General features: G+C 37.6%; 2 protein-coding genes across 2 annotated transcripts; both read left to right on the top strand.

The window, feature by feature from the left end:
- The first annotated feature begins 273 nt into the window (after nt 1-273).
- On the top strand, nt 274-10,270 carry LOC147476327 (uncharacterized). Its single transcript, XM_086585697.1, has 14 exons — nt 274-430; nt 1,879-2,529; nt 2,616-2,679; nt 2,987-3,126; nt 3,209-3,520; nt 4,462-4,704; nt 5,431-5,558; nt 5,628-5,715; nt 5,786-5,920; nt 6,052-6,645; nt 6,738-6,801; nt 7,098-7,237; nt 7,325-7,636; nt 9,706-10,270. Exons 1-14 carry the CDS (start codon nt 371-373, stop codon nt 10,003-10,005), a joined length of 3,231 nt encoding a protein of 1,076 aa, XP_086441823.1. The 5' UTR covers nt 274-370; the 3' UTR covers nt 10,006-10,270.
- A 1,722-nt stretch (nt 10,271-11,992) lies between these two features.
- On the top strand, nt 11,993-14,416 carry LOC147476326 (uncharacterized). Its single transcript, XM_086585696.1, has one exon. It carries the CDS (start codon nt 11,993-11,995, stop codon nt 14,414-14,416), a length of 2,424 nt encoding a protein of 807 aa, XP_086441822.1.
- Nucleotides 14,417-24,836: the final 10,420 nt, after the last annotated feature.

Here is a 24,836-nt window from a genome sequence, read left to right as displayed (position 1 = left end):
CCCGCAAATCCAATGTGCAACTACTACACTTGATTATACCGTCCACATACAGAGTTTCCCCATACATTAAAAAAAAAAATCCAAATCAGAAATCATGTTTGCACGAGTTTCCAATGCAAATGAATAGTACTATTACAGCATATAAACAAAGACACGTTTTGTCCTTTTCCTTTTATTTCCACGCGCAAACTTGCATACAATTATTCACCGTAATATTCAAACTGACCCAGGGACAAATCAGGTATTTCAAACCCCACTAATCTCGCTAGCTAGAAAACTTTCTATTTAAACGCGCGAATAAAATCTTCATTTTCAGTCCTTTACTCTCTTTTTCAACTCTTCTTTTTTTTTTTCCATAAGTTTTACGATCATGGAAATTGATACCTCTCAAAGTTCTTCTACTCCTAAAACTCTTATACATGAAGTACAGGTAACAAAATTCCCTTTTATTGATTTTTTTTTTTTGCTTTTTTTGTGTAGAAATTTGAGGGGTTGGTTGAATTATGCATGTTTGTTAAATTTGTGAAAGACCCATTGTTGGTTATGGTATTTTTTGTATTATTTGTGAAGAAATTTATGATTTTGATGAGTGATTTGCTTTGGGGTTTTGTTTTTTATGATTATTTGTGAAGAAAATTGAGTTATGTGACGCAGTCTTGTTGGATTAGTTTACGATTATGTGTAGAATTAGTTTGGGACTTGATTTCTTGAATGTTTGTGCACTGACCTTGGGCTACATTTGTCGATGGTAGAGTAAAATAGGGGTTTCTTGATTATTATAGAGTTGCAACATTATGGAAAAAGGTGGGGGGGGGAGGAGACCGATTATACATTTTCAGTGACGTTAGGGAGGTTCTTCTACATTATGGGTTTTGGAAGTCCGGCTATCATATAATGTAGAGTTTTGGGGGTAAATCAGGTTAGAGATGGGTTCCCTCCATTGAGTTATTTGTGTCCTGCATGCTAGGGTAGTTTGGACGGTTTAGGGATTTGGGCACGGCATGGATGCGGACATGACTTATATAGGTATGTGAGATGTCTTTATGCCTCTTTTTATTGTGTCTATTTTTATGAATCTTGAATTAATATGATGTGACTTAAAATCTAATGTTACATCAATATACAATAATTTAAAATATTGTCTAATATCCGTGTCCTACTTCCTTAGTATATGTTCGTGTCACCGCGTTGGTGTCCTATGGTTGTGACGGTGTCTGCTTTTATATTAAATTCGGTATCGTGATTTTCATGTCCCAAAATTCTTATATTAAATTGTGCTAGAGTGGCAATGGTTTTTTTTTCTTTTGGCTGAATCATATCGAGCTTTAAATGCAATAAAATTAATAGATGAGCACTCCACCACCGTAATTCATCTGTCGTCATTTTGACTCTGAAAATCGACCAACTCCTTCTCTTGATAGAACTTAGTTCCATGAAGGCGGAGCTAGTGCTGGTATCGCGGAGGGGGGAGGGAGATGACTTGAGCAGAAAAATACTGCCTAGGGTTTGGTGCGACTAAAGACTCTCCAGTTTGTGTCTAGTATTTTATACTTCACTTTGCATTGGTATATCATACATGGATTGGTGTCCAAAAACTTCTGCAGGATGGACTGACCGGCTAGTATTTTTTATGAAAGTAGTTGCAGCCAAGGTGCCACTTTGGAATCTCAGCACCTTGTGGCTTGCTTTGGCCTTAACTGCACATCATATGACCTTATGATGATTAAATTTTATGTAGTTGAAAGAACATGTACTGTATCCTTTCCAGTAAAATATTTATAGTAAAGAAGAGAATACCACTGTCTCAAGGCAATTGCTTTTCTACATTTGAACACTTGCTATTCCAATAAGAATATGTGACCGTGTTTGTATTTTCAGGATGCTTTAGCTGAGGATCTTATGGCCAGTCCAGCAGTTCTTGAATCCACAGTTGATGTTTCTATGAGTCCTATGAAAAACTCAGGATCAGGATCAGGATCGGAGAATTTAGATGATCAGAATGATTACAATTCTGATTCATCATATTTTGATGACAATTTGTCATATTATGATGAAGATTTTGCATTTGATAACGATAACGATGACAATGACATAAATTTACAAGCCCAATTTGATGCGGTTGACCTCCCTACCGGGGTTGAACTACAACTCCCTTGGTTGGAGCAGCCTGCTAAAAGTCTGAAACCTGCTGCCATGAGCAGTTCAACAGTTCCTAACCCGTTGAGTTCTCACACTAACAAGGAAAAAAAAGAAAATCTCAATGCTTGTATGCAACAGTCACTTGAGGATCAGATGCAACAAGCTGGTACAAGCAGTGTGACAGCTCTAAGCCAGTCAAGTTCATGCATAGAAAAGCAGAATCCTGCCTCAAGCAATTCCACTCTTTCTGGTCAGACAGATACTAGAAGCGAAAATGAAGAGAAGAACGACGTTGATATTTTGGAGAAGTATAGACTGTTTAAGCAATTTGACACTGTTCAAGACTATTCAGATCATCATTTCAGCCGTGGCGATTCCAAATCAAAGCAGGTAGTAAAAGGAGGACCCCATTTTGTGTTTTCTTCTACTTTGAGCATGCAGCTCACGTTTCCTTTTCCTCTGTTAATTTGTTACAGGCACCACAGAAGTGGACAAAGACAATCCAGCAAGAGTGGAAGATCCTGGAGAAGGATTTGCCAGGTATGTTCATGCTCTAATGGACTTGTAGAATTCACAAGTCCTGTTATGTATTGCCAATATATATAATATTGTTCAGAATTGGTTTAATGAAGTAGGAATTGAATGACAATCATGTGATTCTACATGGACAAAATAAACCATGTAATTGACAGTTGAACAAGATTGCACACATTCTCTTCATTTTTCTTTAATGGCCATTTTTTGTTATTCAAGCTTCCCCGCTACTGTTGGGTTCGTGGTAAATAACTAAATTCCTGTTTCCTTGCTGATGCTGGCTGGTATTGACACATTTTTTTTTCTTTGGCAGATACAATATTTGTTAGAGTTTATGAAGAGAGAATGGATCTTCTTAGAGCTGTCATTATTGGTACTCCAGGCACTCCCTATCATGATGGTCTCTTCTTCTTCGATATTCTTTTCCCATCTGCCTATCCTGATGTACCACCGGTATGCTTTTACGTTTGGTTGTATTAATTATAATATTAGTCATAGGCACGAAACTGATAAATCAAGAAATATTTGCTTCCAGCAAGTATTCTACTATTCAGGTGGTCTTCGATTAAACCCAAACTTATATGATTGCGGAAAGGTCTGCCTTAGCCTTCTGAACACATGGCAAGGAAAGAAGGAAGAGCACTGGATTCCAGGGACATCTACTATGTTACAAGTTCTGCTATCTATCCAAGCTCTGGTGCTAAATGAGAAACCTTACTTCAATGAACCTGGATATGAAATGACTGCTGGTAAGAGAGAGGGTGAAATGCACGCCCAGGATTACAATGAGAACACTTTTATCCTTTCCTGCAAGACGATGATGTACACGCTTAGAAGGCCACCCAAGGTAAAACTACATAACATTTTCCGAATAATTGCTTTTATGTTTCTTAGTGATTTGGCGCGTTTAGCTATTACGATATCTTTTCTCCATCTGCCTAAAGTTATTAACAATATTTTGTCAAAACCGTAGAACTGTAAATTACCATTGGGTTGCAGATACTCTACGGGACAGTGTTTTGGTGTCCTGCTCCCATAGTGACCGCTGTAGTACTGAATTTGGGTCAAGCTGACTTGCCACATGTTTAACTTTTTTCTTGGTATAGCCGCTCGACAAAAGTTCACACTGGTTCTTAAGCTAATAACTTACTCAATGCTATGTAATAAGGACACTACACTTGGAGGGCTGTGAACACTATTTGTACTTGTAATCAACTGTTACTATACGAAGAAGTGTAATATATGCGAAAGTGATGTTAAACTGCTACCTAAGCTTGTAGTTAACCGTGACTGTATTGTTGAGAAAATGAAATTATGCTTTCGTGACAAGAAATTGATGTATTAATGAAAAGTAAATTGACGTTTTTCTAAATTATCCTTAATATTATATTATATATATTGGCAAATTTGTCTTTTATTCCAACATTGTGTTCAGACATTTAATATATTTATACGGGATGATAGTGCTTAGCATCCTTTTCAAGTAGTTTCGGGAGCTTTTTTCATTTTCTTAGTCCAATCTCGTATAATGCAGACTGCAGACTCATTGAAGTAAGAACTTAATGATCATCTTTTGATTGTATAATTTCTGCCTCTAATTAAAAGAAAATTAGTTTGATTACTGTATCTGTAACTGTTTTTCTCCGTATCAGAAATTCCACAGTTTGTGTGTGTAATAATATCCACTTGATTAATGATCGTACTAAAGACACAATAAGTTGTCCATTAAATTGGCACTTCGATTTTAGCTTCCTCATCACTAATATCAATATCTATTATTTCCTGCAGTATTACGAGGACTTTGTTATGGGCCATTTCCTTCTTCGTGCTCATGTGATTCTGGAGGCTTGTAAAGCCTATATGGAGGGCGCTCAGGTTGGGTTTTCCTCTGGAGCAGGGCAAGATATGGCCAAGCATGTGGTTGCGTCTAAAAACTTAAAGGCGGAAGTCTCTGCAATCCTTCCTAGAATGGTTCAGGCATTTTCAAGAAACGGAGCAAAGGATTGTGAGCAGTTTCTCCCTACACAAACATAAGAAAGACACCTCTTATAGCCAAAGCTGTGTGACCGAGTTGACTTTTCACTGGCGTTTTATTGTTTTTCTTGTTAATAATTTGAAGGATTATTAAAATCTAACTAATGGCTGAAAATCTTAAGTTGTTAATGAGAACCAAACCGTCAGTGGCTCTCTTTTTAGTTATATATATATATAAGCTGTATTACTTGTAAAAGGAAAATTTTACTTGTACAGACTACAGAGTGGGGTTCACTGTTCAGACGTTTGAAACAGTAACCCGTACCCGTACGTTCCTATCTATCATATATATTAGAGAAGTGTTATTTTGTGTTTATTCAGTTTGAATCCCACTGTTTCTACACAGGCTACCGAATCACAGAAGCTAATATGAATATGTTTTGATCGCACATCAGAAGAGACGAGAGGGAGAAGACCATTCCAACGGTAGGTCCCACAGAGAGAGCGAAGAAGGATAAAAGTCCAATGTGGCATGTACGTTATTATACGTAAAAATACATAAAACGTCACATCGGATTATTATTATTACGAAGTGAAAGTGTAAAACCAGCCCAATCCCCAAAACCAGAAAGAAAGAAATAAAGAAAGAAAGAATGACTATCCCGCGAAAGTCGCTTTCAAGCTCAAAACACTTTACTCTCTCTATATATATAAAACCGCCAACTTAATAATAAGAAGATAGATAGATAGATAGATTTTTCAAAGGAGTGAGAAAGAGTTTAAAAAAAAAAACAAACACAGCTCGGCTCCATTTCTTTCTTTCTTCCGCTGCTGCATGTTGGTTTCTTTATCAAACAAATGGAGCCGCCGCCGCCGTTAGCCACTTACTTAACTGCAAACCAAGCCAATAAGTAAGAAAATTTTCTCTATCCTTCTTCTTTACTGTCCGTACAAGATTTAACTTTCTTGTTTTGTTTTAGTAGGTTTGATATAATGGATGACGATGATGAAGTAGTTGAAATCAAAGGATCTGATTATCCAACTTTCAAGAAACGAAGAAGATCAAAGGTATACTCTTTACAAAATTTTGCATTTTAAAAAAATAAATAAATTAGAGTAACTTTTTATTGTTTTTTAGGTTGTTCCTCATGATGTTATTGAAATTGATGATGATCCTGCTGGAGTTGTTATTATTGGTGAGAAAGGTGGTACAAGGAACAAGGGGAAGGATATAATTACTGGGTATAACAACAATTGGGCAAATCAAGTCAAGGCAGGTTACCTACATTTGTTGTATAGAACATCTATTATATATACTACCTAGCTATAATATATTGGAAAGCTTAGGGACTAAAAAAAAATTTCTTAGATTAAAATATTGAGTCCTACTAAATCGTTTTACAGGAGGCTTTGGCCCAGGACTTTACTGTTCCTGCTAGTGCAACAGAGCTTGGGTCGATGAATTATATTCCAATGAATCATTTAAGTAGCTCAGGGTTAGGATTCAACAATTTAAACAATCTGAATGGGGGATCACTTCATTATGGGTTTAGTGATTTCCCTAATTATTATAATGATGCGTCATATTATGATGGCACTACGAGTTTCCAAACCTCATATGCCATGGATTTCCCTCTTGGGTTGGGAGCTACTGCCCTATCTTATCCCTCTCCACCGATATCGAGTCCCTGGTTTGAACAGCCTGCTGCAATTCATAGTAAGCCAGTTTCTTATAGTAGTCCGTCAATCCCCAACTTGTTGAGTTCTAGCTGGGATAAGGAAATGAAGGATGGACTTTGGTTGCAGCAGCCTGCCAATAGTCAGAAGGAGCCAGCTTCTAGAAGCAGTGTGTCATTCCCTGTCCTGTCAAGCTGTACAAGGGAAATGGAAGAAGACAAAGACGAGGTTTTGAAGAAGTATAGATTATTTAAGCAATTTGATACTGTCGGTGATTATTCAGACCATCATTATGCGTCTCAGGGCTCTAAAACAAAGCAGGTATCAATCATTCTAGTATATCCATTGCTATTTGCTTTCTTCTTCATTTTTCGATTTCTGTTTTACCTACCTATGTTTCATGCTTGTGATAGCCCCCACGGAACTGGGCAAAGGCAATTCAACAGGAATGGAAGATCCTAGAAAAAGATTTGCCAGGTGCATTACCATGCTGTTTTCAACTTTTTCCATGACATATAAAATCAATAGATTGTAATCTGAACTTGCCAATCTATCTTCAGTGTCTAAGGTCAAAGTATGATTACTGTTGGATTCACTGGATGTTGAGCACATTAATTATTTACTAAATAAACTCCTTACTTGTATCATTATGTAGGTTTGGTTATTCATTGACCACTATTATATGCATGCAATTTCCTTTCTAGTCTTCGTGGCAGGTCCCTTTGTGTCAGTCCCCATGTTACATTAACCTTGTCATTTTTTCATCTTGGCAGATACAATATTTGTGAGAGTTTATGAGGAGAGGATGGATCTTCTAAGAGCTGTAATTGTAGGTGCAGCAGGCACTCCCTACCATGATGGACTCTTTTTCTTTGATTTTTGCTTCACTTCTGGCTATCCTAATGTACCACCGGTATGTGCTGTGTTTAGTGCTTTCTAAACATGTGGGTGGGGAAATTATTTACTGTGATACTGAATTTTCTGGTCTTTCTGCTCTCAGCAAGTGTACTACCACTCCGGAGGCCTTCGGTTGAATCCGAACTTGTACAACTGTGGGAAGGTCTGCCTCAGCCTTCTGAACACCTGGCAAGGAAGCAAGGAGGAGAAGTGGATCCCAAGGAAATCCACAGTGCTACAAGTTCTACTCTCTATTCAAGCATTGGTGCTGAATGCAAAGCCTTTCTACAATGAGCCTGGACATGCTAGCATGTATGGTGGAAAGCAAGGTGAAAAAATGGCCAAGGATTACAGTGAAAATACGTATATCCTATCATGCAGGACAATGCTTTACACGTTAAGAAGGCCACCAAAGGTAGGATTGCGTCAGACATCCTTCAACATATTTAACAATTTTTTCTGTTCTTCTTATTATGACTGATTGACTAAATTTTTTCTTTAATGTATTCTCGTGATTTTTTAATTTATTTTTATTATTTTTTTGTAAAAAAAATAAAAGCTCATAGGTTGTTGGTTACTAGCCAAACAACTGTGTTATAAATGAAACATGACATGGTGATGCTACCCAAGTGGCGCCACATAACATAAAAAACTTTCGCTTTGGTAGTTTGGTTCGGCTACCTCACCCGTCACGCAGAAGGGTAATTGACTGTGAAGCCATAACTTGCTCTAGAGAAACGAGGCTCGAAGGCTATTTTCACTTTCCCCAAGGGCCTAAATAGTACACGAGTAAAAACTCCCTAGACAACGCAAGCGACTTCTGTATCCGCAGCCTACTGATTGTGGGAATGGATGCACAACTAGTGGACAACTGGCTCATAAGTCATAAGTGTTAAAGAATGAAACATGGCAAAGAATATGGAACATGCTACCTTTTGCAATTATGTGTGGTATTTGGTTGGAACGGAATAGACGTATTTTTTAGGGCAAAGCTATGGTGATCCAGAAAATCGTACTAGATATCAAAGGGCTCCTTTGTTATTGGAGTAAAATTTTTGTGGACCTAAGAAACATTCATTTTGAACAATTTGTAGCTAGATGGGAAGATATTATGTATAGAGAGTCTTGAGGAGGGTGGTTGGTTTATTTTTGGGTTGTTTTATATTTCCGTTGTAATGGTAGGTTATCTCGACCTACGTTTTCTTTGATTAATACAATTTAACTTTTACCGAGCAAAAAAAAAAATGAAACATGACACGGTGGTTCCATCTAAGTAGGCCCATCACATCCATGTGAAATAAGAACTACCACCTATGAAGACTCACTTTCGCTTTTGGTCCATATAATTGACCACGTCACTTGGCCCTCTGAAGGGTAATTGACCATGAATCCATTTAATGAACTCTAGAGAAACCAGACTGGGGGACTATTTTCACCAGTCTCCTGCATGTGGGAAGGGATGCACAATCACTGGACCACTTGCTCCTAAGTAGATGTTAAAGAATGAACAGTTAAACATGACATGTTGATACCATCTTAGTTGCCCCATTGTCTCAACATCACAGAAGAGCCACCAAGTACAATTGCTATGTAGACTCACTTTTGGCTTGGTCCATTTAATCAGCCGCATCACCTTTTCCACCGAAGGGTAATTGACCATGAAGCCATAACAGACTGTAGAGAGACCTGTCCAGGAGACTATTTTCACCAGCCTCTTAAGGCCTAAATGATTATACAAGTGAAAAAACTCCCTAGACGCTAGTGACTTTCGGCACACAACCTCCTGCATGGGGGAAGGTATGCACAAGCATTGGACCATTGGCTCGTGCAAACTAATAAACCAGTTGACACCATCTTCTCTTCATATGGATATTTGAAGCCTTCTTCATATTTTAGGAATTCACTTGAAGTTCTTAAATGAGAATATTGGACCCTGCAAGGATGTTTTAAACTCGTAGGGTCTGGGGCTTTTGTCGTGGATGTTACTGTTCTGAAGTGATAAGTTTGAGTTTTTAACTTGACGTGGATGCAGCTCCCACAGCAAGGATTTTTCCATTAACCAAAGGTTGTACTGAGTCCAAATGTAGAGCATCTAATCACTTCGTTGGTGGTTTAAAATAGACTGGAAAATGGTTTTGTATATTGTGGAGTCAGTAAACAATAGTGGCCTTAATGTTTCGGTTTTGTTAGGTGGTCCAAATTTTTTAGATGTAACCAAACTAAGTATTTATCCTCAATTCTCATAACGTTGATGACATTGTGTGTACGTTTCCATGTGAGAGTTGCACTCGGTATCTTTGCATGTGACAGTTTCTGTATTTCTTGCTGAATAGCCCCTATATTTGCAAAATGGCTTTTTTTTTTTTTTTTTTACACTTGTTGATGATTATGAAATATCACATCTTTGTTAAATTCATTTTGCATCTCTTATCTAAGTATCTAAGTGTGAAAACTGCGATTTGGTCTATTTAATCTTATCTACAGCATTTTGAAGAATATGTTGCGGGGCATTTCCATCAGCATGCGCACGCTATTCTAGTGGCTTGTAAAGCGTATATGGATGGTGCTCAGGTCGGGTGTCTTGTTGGAGGAGGGGTCCAAGATGTCGATGAGGGTGATGAGAGTTGCTCACAGAATTTTAAGACACAAGTGAGCTCAATTGTTCATAGCCTTGTTCATGCTTTTAACAGCAATGGATCTAAGGACTGTAAACAGTTCCTCCCCCAGACAAGTAACAGCAGAAGTATGGCAGAGACCAGGCAACGAGCTTATGGCTCTCGATGAAGAATCTCTGAGAACAAGAGAATTGATGAAGATTTGTTTGTTCAACTAAATTGGTTGAACAGGTACTAGGAAGTATGTTTTATTTATCAATCTAATTTTATATAACTAAAAATGTCTGACAGTGTCTTCCTCCCTCCTGTGAGACTGCAACATTTTGTTCTGATTGTTAGTTTATGGGAATATAGTTTCCTTTAATGTAAATTTAGATCTAGACTTGTGGCTTACTCAATATTCTCAAAACTCCCATGTAATATCTACTTATCCTCGTTTTCTGTTGTCCTTGTTTTTTATTTTCCAGTTTCAATCTGATGCATTGAAAAGACATAATTCCAACTGTTGGGGGGCAGAGGGGTTTGTGGTTTTTAATAATGGAAGTTGTGCGGAACTGAGTTCCGATACTGCGAAAAAAATTCTGCCATTTTTCACCTTCTCAGAGAAACACACTGCGAACAAGGGCCTACAGGCGCCACTGACCATCACCAGTGTCACTTACTGGTGATGGTCACCTTGCAAAGACTTCCAAGATGACTGAATATTACTGGAGTTAGACGGAGTAAACAAAGTCAGTCTTCCTAGATCTTTTGTATGATGTGAGTACCTTCGTGGAAACTTAGGTGTACGTGTGGCATTGATATCTTAATTAAATTATATTGTTATAGTCTTACCACTTGTATAGAAAGCAACAAGTCGTAAGAGATTGATGCATGGACTTGCCTCTATCCTAAGCTAAATCTTAATCCACACTTGTTTTATCAACTGATTTGGACTCCACCCTATTGCAAAAAAAAGCGAAGATTCAGCGATCACTATTGCAAAATTTATAGCAAGAATTATTTGTCCACCACACAATAAATTAATTAGCAGTTCTAGAGTATGCCTGCTGCACTAGTACGCATGAATCTGGGCTCTTGCACAGTATTTCACACCTTTTGCAGTGATGAGTGGTCTCGATTGACTACACCACTTTCTCACTCTCTCCTGCTCACAGTAGATTTTCTCTAAATTAATTTTCAATCTTCATGTATTATGGTTTTTATACAATTTAAACGTCTCCATTACAAATTAAGGGCATAAAATCAGGAAGTAAACATATTTTCTCTTAATCGGACATATTATATAGTGTCTTGTACAATTTATATAATATTATTAAGACACTAAATAAGTTGCCCATGGACATGTTCTGTTTAAGAGAAAGCATGAGGGGTTCTCATTTTTTTTTTAGCAATAATCCTAAGCTAGAAAACAGTTTCGTGTCGCCTTCAAACTTTTTTTCTTTCCTCGGAATTCCCCATTACCTTAAGATTAAATTAGTAAATCACTAAAACTGTATATTATTAAACTACAGAAATCAACAACTCTTCATCATCAACACATAAAAAACTTGTGCATCATCAACTTCCAACGTACGTTAACACTAAAAAAATACAAAAAAGTCTAAGGTCAAATTAGTAATATCCTATATAGAAGCCGGCAAAAGACTTCCTTCATTCACAGAAACAGAGTAAAAACAGAGGAGGGAAAAACTTTCTATAAATAAAAAAACAGCATTGAAGAAGAAGATCACATGTAGACAGACACATCCTCAAAACCCAAAACAATGGTTTCCACTTCTTCTTCTTCTTCACATCAATACAAAACTAAGTTTTCATTTTCATCTCATTTAACAATCTTCTTTTTCACAATCTTCATTACACCATCTTTTTCATTCTCTTCCCCTTCTTCAAAAATCTCTTATACTCATTATTGCAATTCCACTGTTCCTCAATCTACACCAAATGGTATATTTTTATCTAGATTAAGTTTCCCAGACTTGAAAACTGGTTATTTTAATGGTGGGGAGAAAGTTTTAGTTAAAAATACTACCTTTACTGAAAATCCTTCACCAAAATCATTTGTTTTCCGTACACAAAAAGTTTCTAAAACTGATTTAGATGGTGTTTTATATGTTGAAGGGTCTTTGGTGTTTAGAATTGGTAGTATGTTTTCAATGGGAAGTAACTTTTCCTATGAAGGAACAAAGTCGGGTCGATTTAAGACTAGGAGGCATAGATTTCCTGTTAGAAGGAATAGAGTGAGTTTTGACTTGAATGGCTTTTGGTCTGAGGATTCTGGGAAGTTTTGTATGCTTGGAACTGGTGTAGGGTACTCAAAAGAAGGTAATTTACTTGATCTTTCTGGTGTATTTAAGCTTAATTATCCGAACAACTCGACTGTTTTTACTAGTTTGGTTAGTGGGAGTTTAGATAGTGTGGATAGTGCTGATAGTGTGAATTATTTTGAACCGATATCCGTGTTGACGTTTTCGCCTAGAAATTATGTGTATTCACTTGTTGTGAATGATAGTGAGAGTGGGTTTTCTGGAGGGGGTGGTGTTGCGAAAGATTCGGTGCTTAGTTTGGGACCTCGGATGAGTATATGTTCGGAACTGTATAGGCGGTCTCGTGTGTTTGAATTGGAGTATGGGAGTAATTGTGATGCTACTAAGAATTGTAGTCCTGTTGCTAGTAGCATTGGGGATTTACTTGAATTCATGTCCTTTAGTCAACTTCAGTGTTCTGATGAGCGAAGGTTGAGGTTGTTGATTGGATTTTCCAACACTAGCCATGCTGTGTATAGGGATGCCTTGGCTCCTAGCACAATGTTAGTTGGTGAAGGACATTGGAATGGAGATCATAATCAACTTCATATTGTTGCTTGTCGATTCTTAAATTATTCGGACTCTTTGGCCAATGCTTCCGTTGGGGATTGTTCAATCAGGTTGAGTGTGTGGTTCCCTGCTATCATGACTATTACAAACAGGAGTATTGTTGCGGGGCAAATATGGAGTAACAAAACCTCTAATGAATCAGGTTATTTTGATAAAATTGTGTTCCAGAGTCCTGTGAATAGAATTTATCCGTCTCCAGGTCTGAAGTATGAGTACACCAAGACTGGCAGGGTAGTGAAGTCTTGTGCAAAGAAGACAGCAGCAAAAAAGGGAGTGATATACCCTTCTGGGTATTCATATGACATGAAGTTTGATATGAGAGTAAGAAACAGTAAAGGCGCACAGTCTTGGGGTTATTCAGTACCACTGTCCGTGGGTGACCAGTTTTACGAGCAGGGTGGCCCTATCATCGAATTTGATGCAGTGACACCCGAGTCATCTGTTCAAGTAATTGACAAACACCTGAAGGGCCTTCTGAATGTCAGCTATAGCTTAAGCTTGGCACCTGATTACAATGTCGGTGGTGCACCTTTTTCAAAGAAAGCCTCCTTGATAAGTACACATGCTGATATTTCTGCAGAAGGCGTCTATAATCCTGAAACTGGAAGCTTGTGTATGGTAGGCTGTCGGTCTGTGAAAACATCAAATCATCATTCAATTGATTGCGAGATTCAAATCAACATACAGTTCCGGCCGTTAAATTCAAAGAGTTCATCGTATGTCAAGGGAACCGTAGAAAGCACAAGAGGGCAGTTGGACCCATTTTACTTTGAGAAACTGCAGTTGTTTGCAGTTTCCTTGTCCACAATTCAAGCTGCGGAATCTGTCTGGAGGGTGGATCTGGAGATCAGTATGGTTCTGATCTCTAATACACTTATCTGCATCTTTGTCGGGTTACAGGTCTTTTATGTGAAGAAGAATCCTGATGTACTTCCATCAATCTCTCTTGTGATGCTTGCCATTCTTACTCTAGGACAGATGATCCCTTTGGTTTTGAACTTTGAGGCCTTGTTCAAGACAAACCATAACCGGCAAAATATCGTGATGGGTAGTGGTGGATGGCTCGAGGTGAATGAGGTGTTGGTGAGAGTAGTCACAATGGTTGCGTTTCTGTTGCAGTTTCGTCTTCTTCAGCTGACATGGTCCTCAAAATTGGGAGATGGAGACCAAAAGGTTTTGTTGCTCGCTGAAAAGAAAGCTCTATTTGTTTTGCTACCATTGTATCTAATTGGTGCTTTTGTAGCTTGGGGGTTGCACTGGTGGATCAATCATAACGAGGCTCCTTGGAGATATGGAAGTATTTCTGTTTACCATGGGCATTCAATTTGGGTGGATCTAAGATCATATGCAGGGTTGCTTCGCGACGGTTTTCTGCTGCCTCAAATACTGCTTAATGTATTTTCAAACATAAAAGACAAGGCTCTTCATCCTGCATTCTATGTTGGAATAACTTTCGTCCACTTGTTGCCTCATGCATACGATCTTTATAGGTCTCACAGATATGCACTGCATCTTGATGCATCATATATCTATGCTAATGGTGGGGATTTTTTCTCAACTGCGTGGGATGTTATTATCCCCTGTGGTGGTCTGCTGTTTGCGACTCTTATCTACTTGCAGCAGAGGTTTGGTGGTTGTTGCATTCTTCCGTCGAAATTTAAACAGTCCGCAGCTTATGAGAAGGTACCAGTTGCTAGTGGTTAGTTATTGGCTTATTGCACAGGGAAACAGTTTCATAAACTTCACACTGTGTGAAAAAATGGATTGGCTTTGCATTTATAATTTTGTATACTTCAAAAAGTTGCATGTATGACTACTGAATGAAATATATTTTCTCTTTGGCCTTCTTTGGAGAAGAATGCAATTGTTGTATGACTACTGAGTTCAATAGTCTTCACCATTCTTTCTTAGATTTTCATTGGATTTTGTCAAAAACACAAACTTTCTGGAATTATTTTACTTGATGATTGCATCTTAGGTTTTCTCTGATGGGCGTAACTTTTTGTTGTCTTTCTTGCCTTTTCTTAAATTCACTACTGGAATGCTTTTCCACCTTGTTCCAAGGTGTGTAATGACAACAAAAGGATGTAAGTTTTATTTTTCTTTCATTTATTTATTTATTTATTATTATTTTCAGTATTCCCTGTATTTACAGCATAACTTGGATTAAATTTTTGTTTTTGTTTTTCTTACTACTTTGGTGTGCCGGCCGTTTAACTTTGGTTTCTTATCTGAGTCAATTACTGGACTCATGTTTATACTGCCTGCTTGTTTGGATCCCATTAATTGTTTCTTGTGATGTGTAAGTAGTATAAATTGGTTAAATAGCAGAGTGCTATGAGTCAGTGTTAAACTTCGTAACATTCTAGTGTTCTAGTTGATGGGCTACATTTAACAGATCTTTGGTTATGATAGTGTAAATGCACTGAGAAATAATTTGTTCATTTTTTGCCACTCTCACCCGATTCACGTAGAGAGATATATATATATACGCCAGTCTCGAGAGATGGCAAAGCCTTGGAAAGGCACAATGCAGGATAGGATAGCTGAGTATCGGCATTGTGTCGTGTCAGCGCTTTCTGGTCAGCTTTTGTGGGATTAAATTGCAATGATTCGCCCAATAACCCCCCCTCTGCGCAGCCATTTTCTGGCATCTCCTCCCCTTAGTCGGCAGTTCCATACATCGATAGCATCTGTCTAGGAAGGGCTGCTAAAAGGCTTTTATTGCTCTAAAGTTGGTGGTGTCTTATAAAGCAGAAAGGGAAGAGGAGGTTTTGATGTGGGTGTTTAATACACGGAGTATATCTGTTTCAAGGAATTCGACAATGTCAATGGGATTTTTTTAGAGTTGATGGCTAATGTCGAGTGGGTCTGTATTTTGGTTAATCAAGTGAGAATACTAAGAGTAGTGAAGTGTGTATGTACGTTTTCAACTACAATTGATGCAACACGAAGGTACAAACAAACTCACAAGCTCAGTTGTCCTCGGTTGCACTGGTGTGTTTCTGCCTCGTAGTTTTTTTTAACTGATCAATGAAAGTTTACTAGTGAGTGTTCCAGCTTACTACTGTGTTCCTTATATTCTGTTTTCACATAGTGTTTGCACTGTGTTGTTGTAATTGTTCAGCCAAAGAACTTTCCTTGGGGGCTCATAGCACATTCAGTCCCCTATGCGTGTCGCGGGGGGAAAGAGTCTTGAGTAACATTCCCTGCTTGACCCTTTTTTTCTTGAAGAGCATTTGCAATGCAGGGGGTTTCAAGGGGTTTGTGACTATAGTCACCGGTTTTGGGGAAAAACTGCTTTGCAATGCAGAGGTGATTATCTGGTGAATATTTTGCCAAGTTAATTTCAAGGTGAAACTCATCACTGAGATAGTGGCTGACTTTGTTAACTTCAGACGGGATGTTGGATTCTGTCTAGATTACAAAACTCACCAGACGGAATCCAACATCCCGTCTCGCTATATTTCTTTTTTTCCAGACGGAATCAAACATTCAGTCCGGAGTCCTAACGGCTAGTTCACCAACGGTCAGAAAGTCAGAACGGTCAAAAACGGTCAAAATAAAAAACTTTGTTATATATACAACATTTGTTTCATTTCAACTCACATTTCCAACAATCATATATTATATTTCTTCTTCCTTAAAATCAGTTCTTCAAAAAAACAAAATATCAAATGGCATCAACTCAAGTATCTCAAGCAAATGGTAGCACTCAAACAAAAGCAAAAACTCACTTTAGCATGTCCGAAGATCAAACTCTATGTCTTGCTTGGATAAAAAATTAGTGAAGACTCCATTGTTGGTACTTTCCAAAATACAAAAGGATTTTGAAATCGTGTAACAAATGAGTTCAATCAAGCACGTGGGTCGGATAGGTCTTCCGATTCAATTAGTGGTAGATGGAAATATATTTTAAAATGATGAACAAGTTCGTGGCAATTGTGAATGCGGTGGAGGCTCGACATGCAAGTGGTACAACAATACAAAGCCGGGTAATTACAACGTTGTCAATTTGGAATTTATTGATTATCATAGTCTTAGTCTAATTATTTTCGTCTTAGTCTAATTATCTTAGTGTATTTATTATTTTCATTTTAGTTTTAGTCTAATTATTATCTTAGTCTAATTACTATTTTAGTTTAATTATCTTAGTTTTAGTAATTATTTTAGTCTAATTATTTCCATTTTATTTTTTAGTTGTCCAAGGCAAGAATGACGTACCAACTACAAGAAAAAACGGCTTTTTCACTTGATCACTGTTACGTTATACTCAAGGATAATCCAAAGTGGAGTAACGCTTTTGAGGTAAGGTTAAATCGCCCCACAAAGGGAAAAGGTTGCAAAAATGATGGTGAAGATTCAACTTCTAATTCACCAAGTGTTGGTGGAGTTGAATTGGAGGATTCTCAAGAAATAGAGAGCGTCCTCTTGGATCGAAAAAAGCCAAGTCCAAGAGGAACCAAGAAAAATCAGTTGGTATGTTGGAGGGTTACTTTACACGTTTAGAGGATTCATTTTCACAGGATGCAAATGAAACACAAAAATGCTTAGAACTTAGGGAAAGGGAACTTGCATATGGTCAAAGAACTGTGATGGCAAGAGAAGAAAAAAATCGGATTCAAATGGAAAAAAATCAAGTTCAATTGGAAAAAAATCGGTTTTTAAAGATGCAATATGAAGCTAAGATTTTAGCGACCGATACAAGTGTCCTCCATCCCGATACCGTTTTTTTAATCGAGCAACAACAAGCTGAAATACGTGCTGAATGGGCAAGGGCTAGAAGTGGTTCTAGCTCTAACTAAGCTTATGTAATATCTATTATTTTATTTTAATTAAAGCACTATGTATTTTAATTAATGCACTATGTATTTTAATTTCAATGTCTTTTTAATTAATGCACTATGTATTTTAATTTTATTGTATTTTTAATTAATGAACTATGTATTTTTATCTCACTGTTTTTTTTTTTAATTAATGCACTATGTATGTTCTTTCCAATATAATTATTTTCATAGAAATACAATTACCAATAAAATTAAAATACATTGTAATATAGTTCATTAAAACACAACTCATTAAACACATAAGAACTTATTGGAATTACATAGGAAATACATAGGAAATACGTTGAAACTTAATAGTTCACGTTAGGAAATACATAGTAAATACTTTGGAACTTCATAGTTCACGTTAGGAAATACATAGGGAATACATAGGAAATACACTTTCATTATTTCCATTTTAATTTTTGCCTCCTTCTCCCTCCTCTGGATCCGACCAATTTGGATCATGAATTGGTACCGGATCTGCTGTTTCTTCAATGACAGTCCAATTAAAAACACGCTCAACTAAGTCCTTTTGAAGATTAGTATGTGTAACTTCATTTCTGATCTTATTTCTTGCTTCAATCATCTGATAGACAAAATGAAAACCATCCTCTTCCTGAAAGAGATCAGGTATTGTTTCTTTCCTCTGACCTTTCAAATTCCAAACTCCACTTTCACGTTCATTCTCAACAATCATATTATGCATTATAATACATGCCTTCATTATGTCTCCAAGAACAACAATACTATGACAACGCGCAGAAGCCTTAACAATATGCCATCGTGCAAACGTCCTTTCAATATCCTTTCTTGCAGCTTCTTGACGTTGAGTAAAGATCTTTTCATGTTTATTTCTTGGATAACGAATGGCTTGAACAAATGTGCCCCATTTTGGGTAAATACCATCAGCAAGATAATATCTCATATCGTAGTCATTACCATTCACAATAAATGCAACAGCAGGAGCCTCACCTTGCTATAATGATTCAAAAACATGAGAACGATGAAACACGTTAATGTCATTATGCAAACCTGGTAAGCCGAAGAAGCAATGCCAGATCCAACAGTGTTTGTCTGCAACGGCTTCAAGTACCAAAGTTGGTTCATTCTTGTACCCTACATATGTTCTAGCCCATCCACTTGGACAATTCTTCCACACCCAGTGCATACAGTCGATTGATACAAGCATTCCTGGAAAACCCCTTGCCGCATTTTCAGCTAATATCCTAGCAGTGTCTGCCTCAGTTGGTCGTCTCAAGTACTCTTCCTCAAACATCGTGATTATTGCCTTACACCAACGCTTCATAGATACATTTGATGTGGAATCTCCAATTTGTAAATACTCATCCGTTGAATCAGAAGAACAACCAGTTGCTAATTGTGTAACTGCAGCTAGTCCCTTCTGTAACCCAAAAATTGCTTACCGACCCAATCCATCCACCTTGTCTTTAAAGTAATCATCGAATGATGCAATAATTTTCAACATATACATAAAAAGCTCTCTTGTCATCCTGTACCTTCGTCTAAACTTATAAGGAGGCCACCTACAAGGTGTTGTGAAGTAATCCCTCATTATCTTTTGTTTACTGAAATCACCACCATCTCTAAACGCGTGTACTCTATGCCCTTCACAGATCCACCGCGTTTGTCTGTATCCACATCTTCAATTTCAATGGCTGCTTGAGTCATTAATGCCCCAGCAGTGGATAATAACTGCAACCTCCTCCTCCTCCTCCTTTGCCTCATCATATCATTATGCTAATCTCTTACTCTTTCCATGTAGTCATCTTCAGTGGAAGTACCAGAAGACGACCCGGTAAAACCAGAAGACGAACTATTACTACTAGATCCTCCCCATAACCTTTGGTTAAATGCAATTCTTTCTTCTCTAGACATTTTTTCTATTTTTAGCTTGGTTGTGGGGAAGAAGATGGCTGTTTGTTTGTTTGATCTAAAAGAAAGAAGAGTAAAACGAAATATGAAAGGTAAGGTCACATGTGATAGTTCGATTTTGGTCCACTCTCCAATTGACAACACATTTTATCAGATTTTTGTGAACTCTCCAAGTGACAACACATTGTATCCAAATGTCTATCCAAATGTATCCTCAATAATTCCAATTTATGGCCCACCACCCACAAATCCAATGTATGGAATAGTAAAAGGTGCAGTGGGAAAGAACCAAGAACCAGACGGGATGTTACATTCCGTCTCGGTCTAAAAATATCAGACGGGATGTTACATTCCATCTCGGTATCCCCATACACTATTCCTGTCAGAACCAAACCACTTGCAAAAATTAGTGATATTCCATCAAAATTTTCTGTTTCAACCAAGACATTGGAAATGAGTGAAATGTGAGGTCTAGCCTAACCTACGAACTTTTGGAATGAGTGAAATGAGTTAAACGAATGTGAAATTTTTGGAAACATACGAACTTATAATTTTCTGAATTTTTTTTGCCATAACCTCATTTGTTTTATTGACATATTCATATCCAAAACCTGCTAATATACTTTGGAAATAATAAATAAGACAAACAACAATCATGAATAACACCCAAGTCTAACAAAGAAACTCGGTAAAAAAAACTAACTTATAATTTATGAATTTTTTTGGACATAACCTCCTTTGTTTAATGACATATTCATATCCAAAACTCATAAAAAAAAAAACAACCTGCTAAATCAAAAGTCGTTACAAACAACAATCCCAAACGCCATAAGACAAGTAATGGCGCACAGTTATTACAAACTACAAAAAAATATCTACTGAGACCTCCTCCCCCTACGAGAAGGCTCGGTCGAATAACTCTCCGCCCTACATCGTTGTCGCCTCTCTGGTTGAGGTTGAGCTTGAGGTGTGGCACTTGCAGCATTCTCCAACTCTTGCACACGTCTCTGAAACTGCAAAGTTCGATTCCGCTCTTCTTGTAAGCACTCAAAACTGTGACGAGAGGACTCCATGAAGGACACACGCATGGCATAACTGAGAGAGCTGTAGTTAAGGAGCTCCGACCTTACTTCATCTTGTTTAACAAAACAAATGCATGTTAGGGGTTATAGTGAATAATAATATTAATAAATCATGAATAAATTCAAATCATACTAACCTCGCTAGCTCGCTTCAAAATCAGATCGACAAATCTGCTACCACTGCGGCATCTACTGGTGGAATAGGTATGCTCATATCTTGCCCCTGAGAAGTAATCATGCTCCAATGCTAAAGGTCATCCTCATCAAATATCTATGGAGCTCTTTCCGGCATCTGAATATCATGAAACACCCTGGGCAGTGACTGTGGCAACTCCACTCCTTCTGGGAAATGAATGTCGGGCCTCAATGCTTCAGAAGTAACCCTTTCAAAATTGGTGCCCCGGTATAACGCACCTAGCAAGAGACCTCGACCAACCCTCTTCCAATACAAGTCATAGTCTCGCGTAAAAATGAAAGCTGATGCGTCTGGCCAATCATTTGGGTTTGCTCTATAGTGTGAAAGAGCAGCATGAAGAATATCAAAGACTGTCATATCTATGGGTGGTGGGTAAGGTATAACAATCTCTCCAGATACTTGCCACCAACATCTGTCCCCAAGGTACCATGCAGTTATTGACCCTATAAGTATCATTCGCCTTTGAGAAAGAAATTTTGCTCTATGACACATATAGGATAGTCTACGGTACTCAGTGTTCTCTGGAACATCTGGAATATCAGCATAAGGGGTCTAAAATATGAAGGACTCGGCCCAGGGTTGCCACTCAATTCGGGTAGCTCCTAAAAGATCAATCTGCTGACGAGTGTTGTGAATATTATGCGATAGATCCCCATACCCCCTCTGCCTACGATGAAGCCCCCATGCTTGAATATGTGGAATCAGGTCATGAGTCTCATCCTCTTCCAACCTCTTCAACACAGGATGCATCACACGAAAATGTTCGTACCACCAATACTAAATCAATAGATAAAATACAATATCAATATATATAAATATATATATATATATATATAATATATATATATAATATATATATATATATATATAATATATAAACATGTCAACATTAATAATTAGATAAATAAATGAAATGAAACAATAACTTAATAAATAAGACTTACCGTTATAATCCAAACAAAGCCGCACAAATTGCCTTTAGCGGCTTTCGTCTCAACTGCGAGGTCTAGCCAGCGGTAAAAGTATGCCAAGATGGATTGACCCCAGTCATAATCCCACATCCTCTCTACGTCTGAGACAACGGCTATCCACCCGATACGTAAATAACTATCAGCATATCCAAATAATACCGCACCAACAAAGTAGAAAAGGAAGGCATGTACATATTCGTGGATCGACTCCTCACCAATATGATAGTCTTTCGGCTTCTTCTTTAGTCTATTCAAATATCTCAAAGTAAACCAACTCATATTTATAGCTTCTCCCTTAAACTGCTCAACCGATAATCTAAAAAATCCGTCTTCCTCATCATCTTCATCCAAATCAAAACCTTCAAAGAAACTCATCGTCATAGTAAAAACCTCTAAATTTTCATCAAAAGGAACGACATCTCCATAACCAATTGGGATACCCGTGAGCATTGTAAAATCAAGAGGGGTAATCCCAAGCTCACCCCATAGGAAATGGAATGTGTGGGTAGTTTGCCACCACCGCTCAACTATCCCAAACAACAACGCTTGATCATTTTGTCCCAAATTAGAATTCAAAAAGTTCCCAAATGGTGTGGCGGCTATAATGTTGGTAACCGTGACAAAATTAGGATTCGTTTTTGATTTCATACAACGCCACCACGACACAACATTTGAAAGTGCACAACGCACTTTCTATAGGTGTACTTCCTACATTCAACCAACACGCAATACGATGTAATTACAACTAATTTTTTTTTTAAACAATGCGACAAATTCAAACTAATTACACAACAACAAACTTGATATAAACTAACATAAAAAAAAAATAACATAAAAAAAAAATCTAAAACTTACTTGAGACTCCGCCACTCGATTTGCTACGTGTCGGACCGATGTTGACGCTAATGGTGGGTGTTCCTTGATTTCACAACGCGGTGGAAAATTGAACCCAAGTTCAATTTCATCCTCATCGCCCACATTTTGTGTTCGTGACGACGATCCTTTTTGCCCCTTTTTTTTGGATATTTTAAAACTTCCAAACCATCTACTACGCTCTTCATGTGGTGAGGTTGGTGGGGATGCATTTGGGGGGGGGTGGAGAAGTCATTAGGAATGGAAGTTTGTGATAAAAGGTTGTTAATGGAGGCTAGAAAATCGCAATGGAGGCTGGGAAGAAAGTGAAAATGGAGCATGTTCGCGTCTGTTCATATTGACTCACCAGACGGGATGTTACATTCCGTCGTTATAAAATACCAGACGGGATGTTACATTCCGTCTCAATCAAAAACCTTCAGAAGGAATCTAACATCACGTCCGAGATATTTTATTCACCTTTGCATTGCACAGCTTCACCTTGGTTTTTACCATTTTGGTGAAAATGGGGTGAATAAGTGCTGAGGTGGCGGTGATAAGGGGGGGATTATAGTCATCTACATTGCAAATGCTCTAAGTAACGTCTTTGAGGACACTTGAAGAAAAAATGCACCCACAACACCCACAATCCTTGAGCTTTTGGCCACCCATTAGTACATCCCATGGCTAAAAAAACCTGTACCAGGTAGGCCGCTCTGGCATTGCATTCTATTATGAAAAACTAAAATAAAATTGTGGAACGTTTGGACAGCAATGTGAGGACTTGCGCCCTAATGAAATTGGTATTCTGAAGGGACTAGCGGCGCAACTTGTAGTGGCCGTTGCCGCTCCCCATATCAATAAAATTAACCAAATTCTAGAGTACGCAGGTTGTACCTGCACTATGAAATTTGGGCCCTCCATTAGGCAAGGGGTGAGGGTGTATTGCATGGCAGAGTCTCTAATCAAGGGTGTATTATACCAGCGCACCCATAAGAGGGTGTACTCTAGAACTGCTAATAAAATTATATCTGGCCTTAAGAAAACAAAAACTCACAAATAATGAATTACTATATGTTTTGTACATATTTTGCAACAAACCGACCGAAGATAATGGACCAAATCATTTGCTACAACTAAACCTAGATATGGGCTTTATGCCTTTATCTATTCAAGGGTGGGACTTGACCGAGGTTTTATAAAGAGTCGTGCTAGCGTGACAGCTACTGTGTTGAATATATAGGACAGCCCAATAGTATGTTGCCACGTTGCACATGGAAAACTGGATACTTTTCAAACTGGTTCTTGCTTTTTATTGGAAATTCTGAAAAACTAAAAATAATTAAACAAAAATAAACAATAAAAAGGGAACTTGGTTTCCTTTTTATTCTTCTCCCCTAAAAGTATAGAATCCATGGATGAGTTTTGTAACTTGACGTAAAACACAAGTACTCACACAAAAAAAAAAAAAAAAATCATCAAAGAAGATTAAGAGAAATTTAGTTCCTTGTAGTAGTAAAAAATTATAAATCGTGAAAATTTTCATTTCTTTGTGTTTTAAATCTTTTTTCCCTTGAGTCTAAATATTTTTGCATTCAATTTTAATTTTCAAAGAGTAGAAAGGGTGTTTTTGCTTAGAGAGAGGAAGAGGGGATGTGGGAGAAGAGAATGAAGTGAATTTAAAACTTCTTTTATGTTTTTTTTTTTTTTTTTTTTCCTTTTACAAATTGAGTCAATCAGTTTCCAAAGTATCCAGTTTCAACGTGGCAACACACCATTGGGTTGTCATCTAACACAGTAACTGTCACGCTAGCATTTTTGTTTTATAAAGGGTTTCTATTCTCAAAAGGTACCTGAGAGTTTATTTGGACATAGCCTAGTGGCTGAAAGTTTAGGTGGGATTAGTTGCACCATCAAAAGTCTTGTGTTTGTGTATCTAAAACAATTTGATAAAACCAAATCAAAAGTATATAAACACTCCTCTGAACAGGACTTTGCTTCGTATATTTTTTAAAATAAAATAAGCAAATCGCTAAGCTTCAAAGAACACAAGCATGAAACCATATGTATTTATTGTAGTCTCAAACTAACATACTATGTGACAGCTGCTATGGAAGGGAACATATATTGCCAACCTATTCAACGTGAAACGAGTTGTGCAAAGCATCACTCACTTCTTGTCACTTTGCATGAGTAAAAGTCTTATAATTCAAGATGTACGAGTATCAATGGCAATCCTTATGGATATCTTCAGACTTCAGTATGTGAAAATGAAAAGATATATAAAAACTTAAGATAATA

This window comes from Coptis chinensis, chromosome 9, assembly GCF_015680905.1.
Source record: "Coptis chinensis isolate HL-2020 chromosome 9, ASM1568090v1, whole genome shotgun sequence".
Lineage (NCBI taxonomy): Eukaryota > Viridiplantae > Streptophyta > Magnoliopsida > Ranunculales > Ranunculaceae > Coptis > Coptis chinensis.
Note: the sequence above shows the minus strand (reverse complement) of the source record. Positions and strands in the feature narration are given on the sequence as shown.

Bases quoted from the DNA above. Each gene is read 5' to 3' on its own strand.
- LOC147476327 (XM_086585697.1), top strand. From the start codon at position 371: ATGGAAATTGATACCTCTCAAAGTTCTTCTACTCCTAAAACTCTTATA. The intron at 431-1,878 runs GTAACAAAATTC...TTGTATTTTCAG, and splicing joins CTCTTATACATGAAGTACAG to GATGCTTTAGCTGAGGATCT. The intron at 2,680-2,986 runs GTATGTTCATGC...TTTCTTTGGCAG, and splicing joins CCTGGAGAAGGATTTGCCAG to ATACAATATTTGTTAGAGTT.
- LOC147476326 (XM_086585696.1), top strand. From the start codon at position 11,993: ATGGGAAGTAACTTTTCCTATGAAGGAACAAAGTCGGGTCGATTTAAG.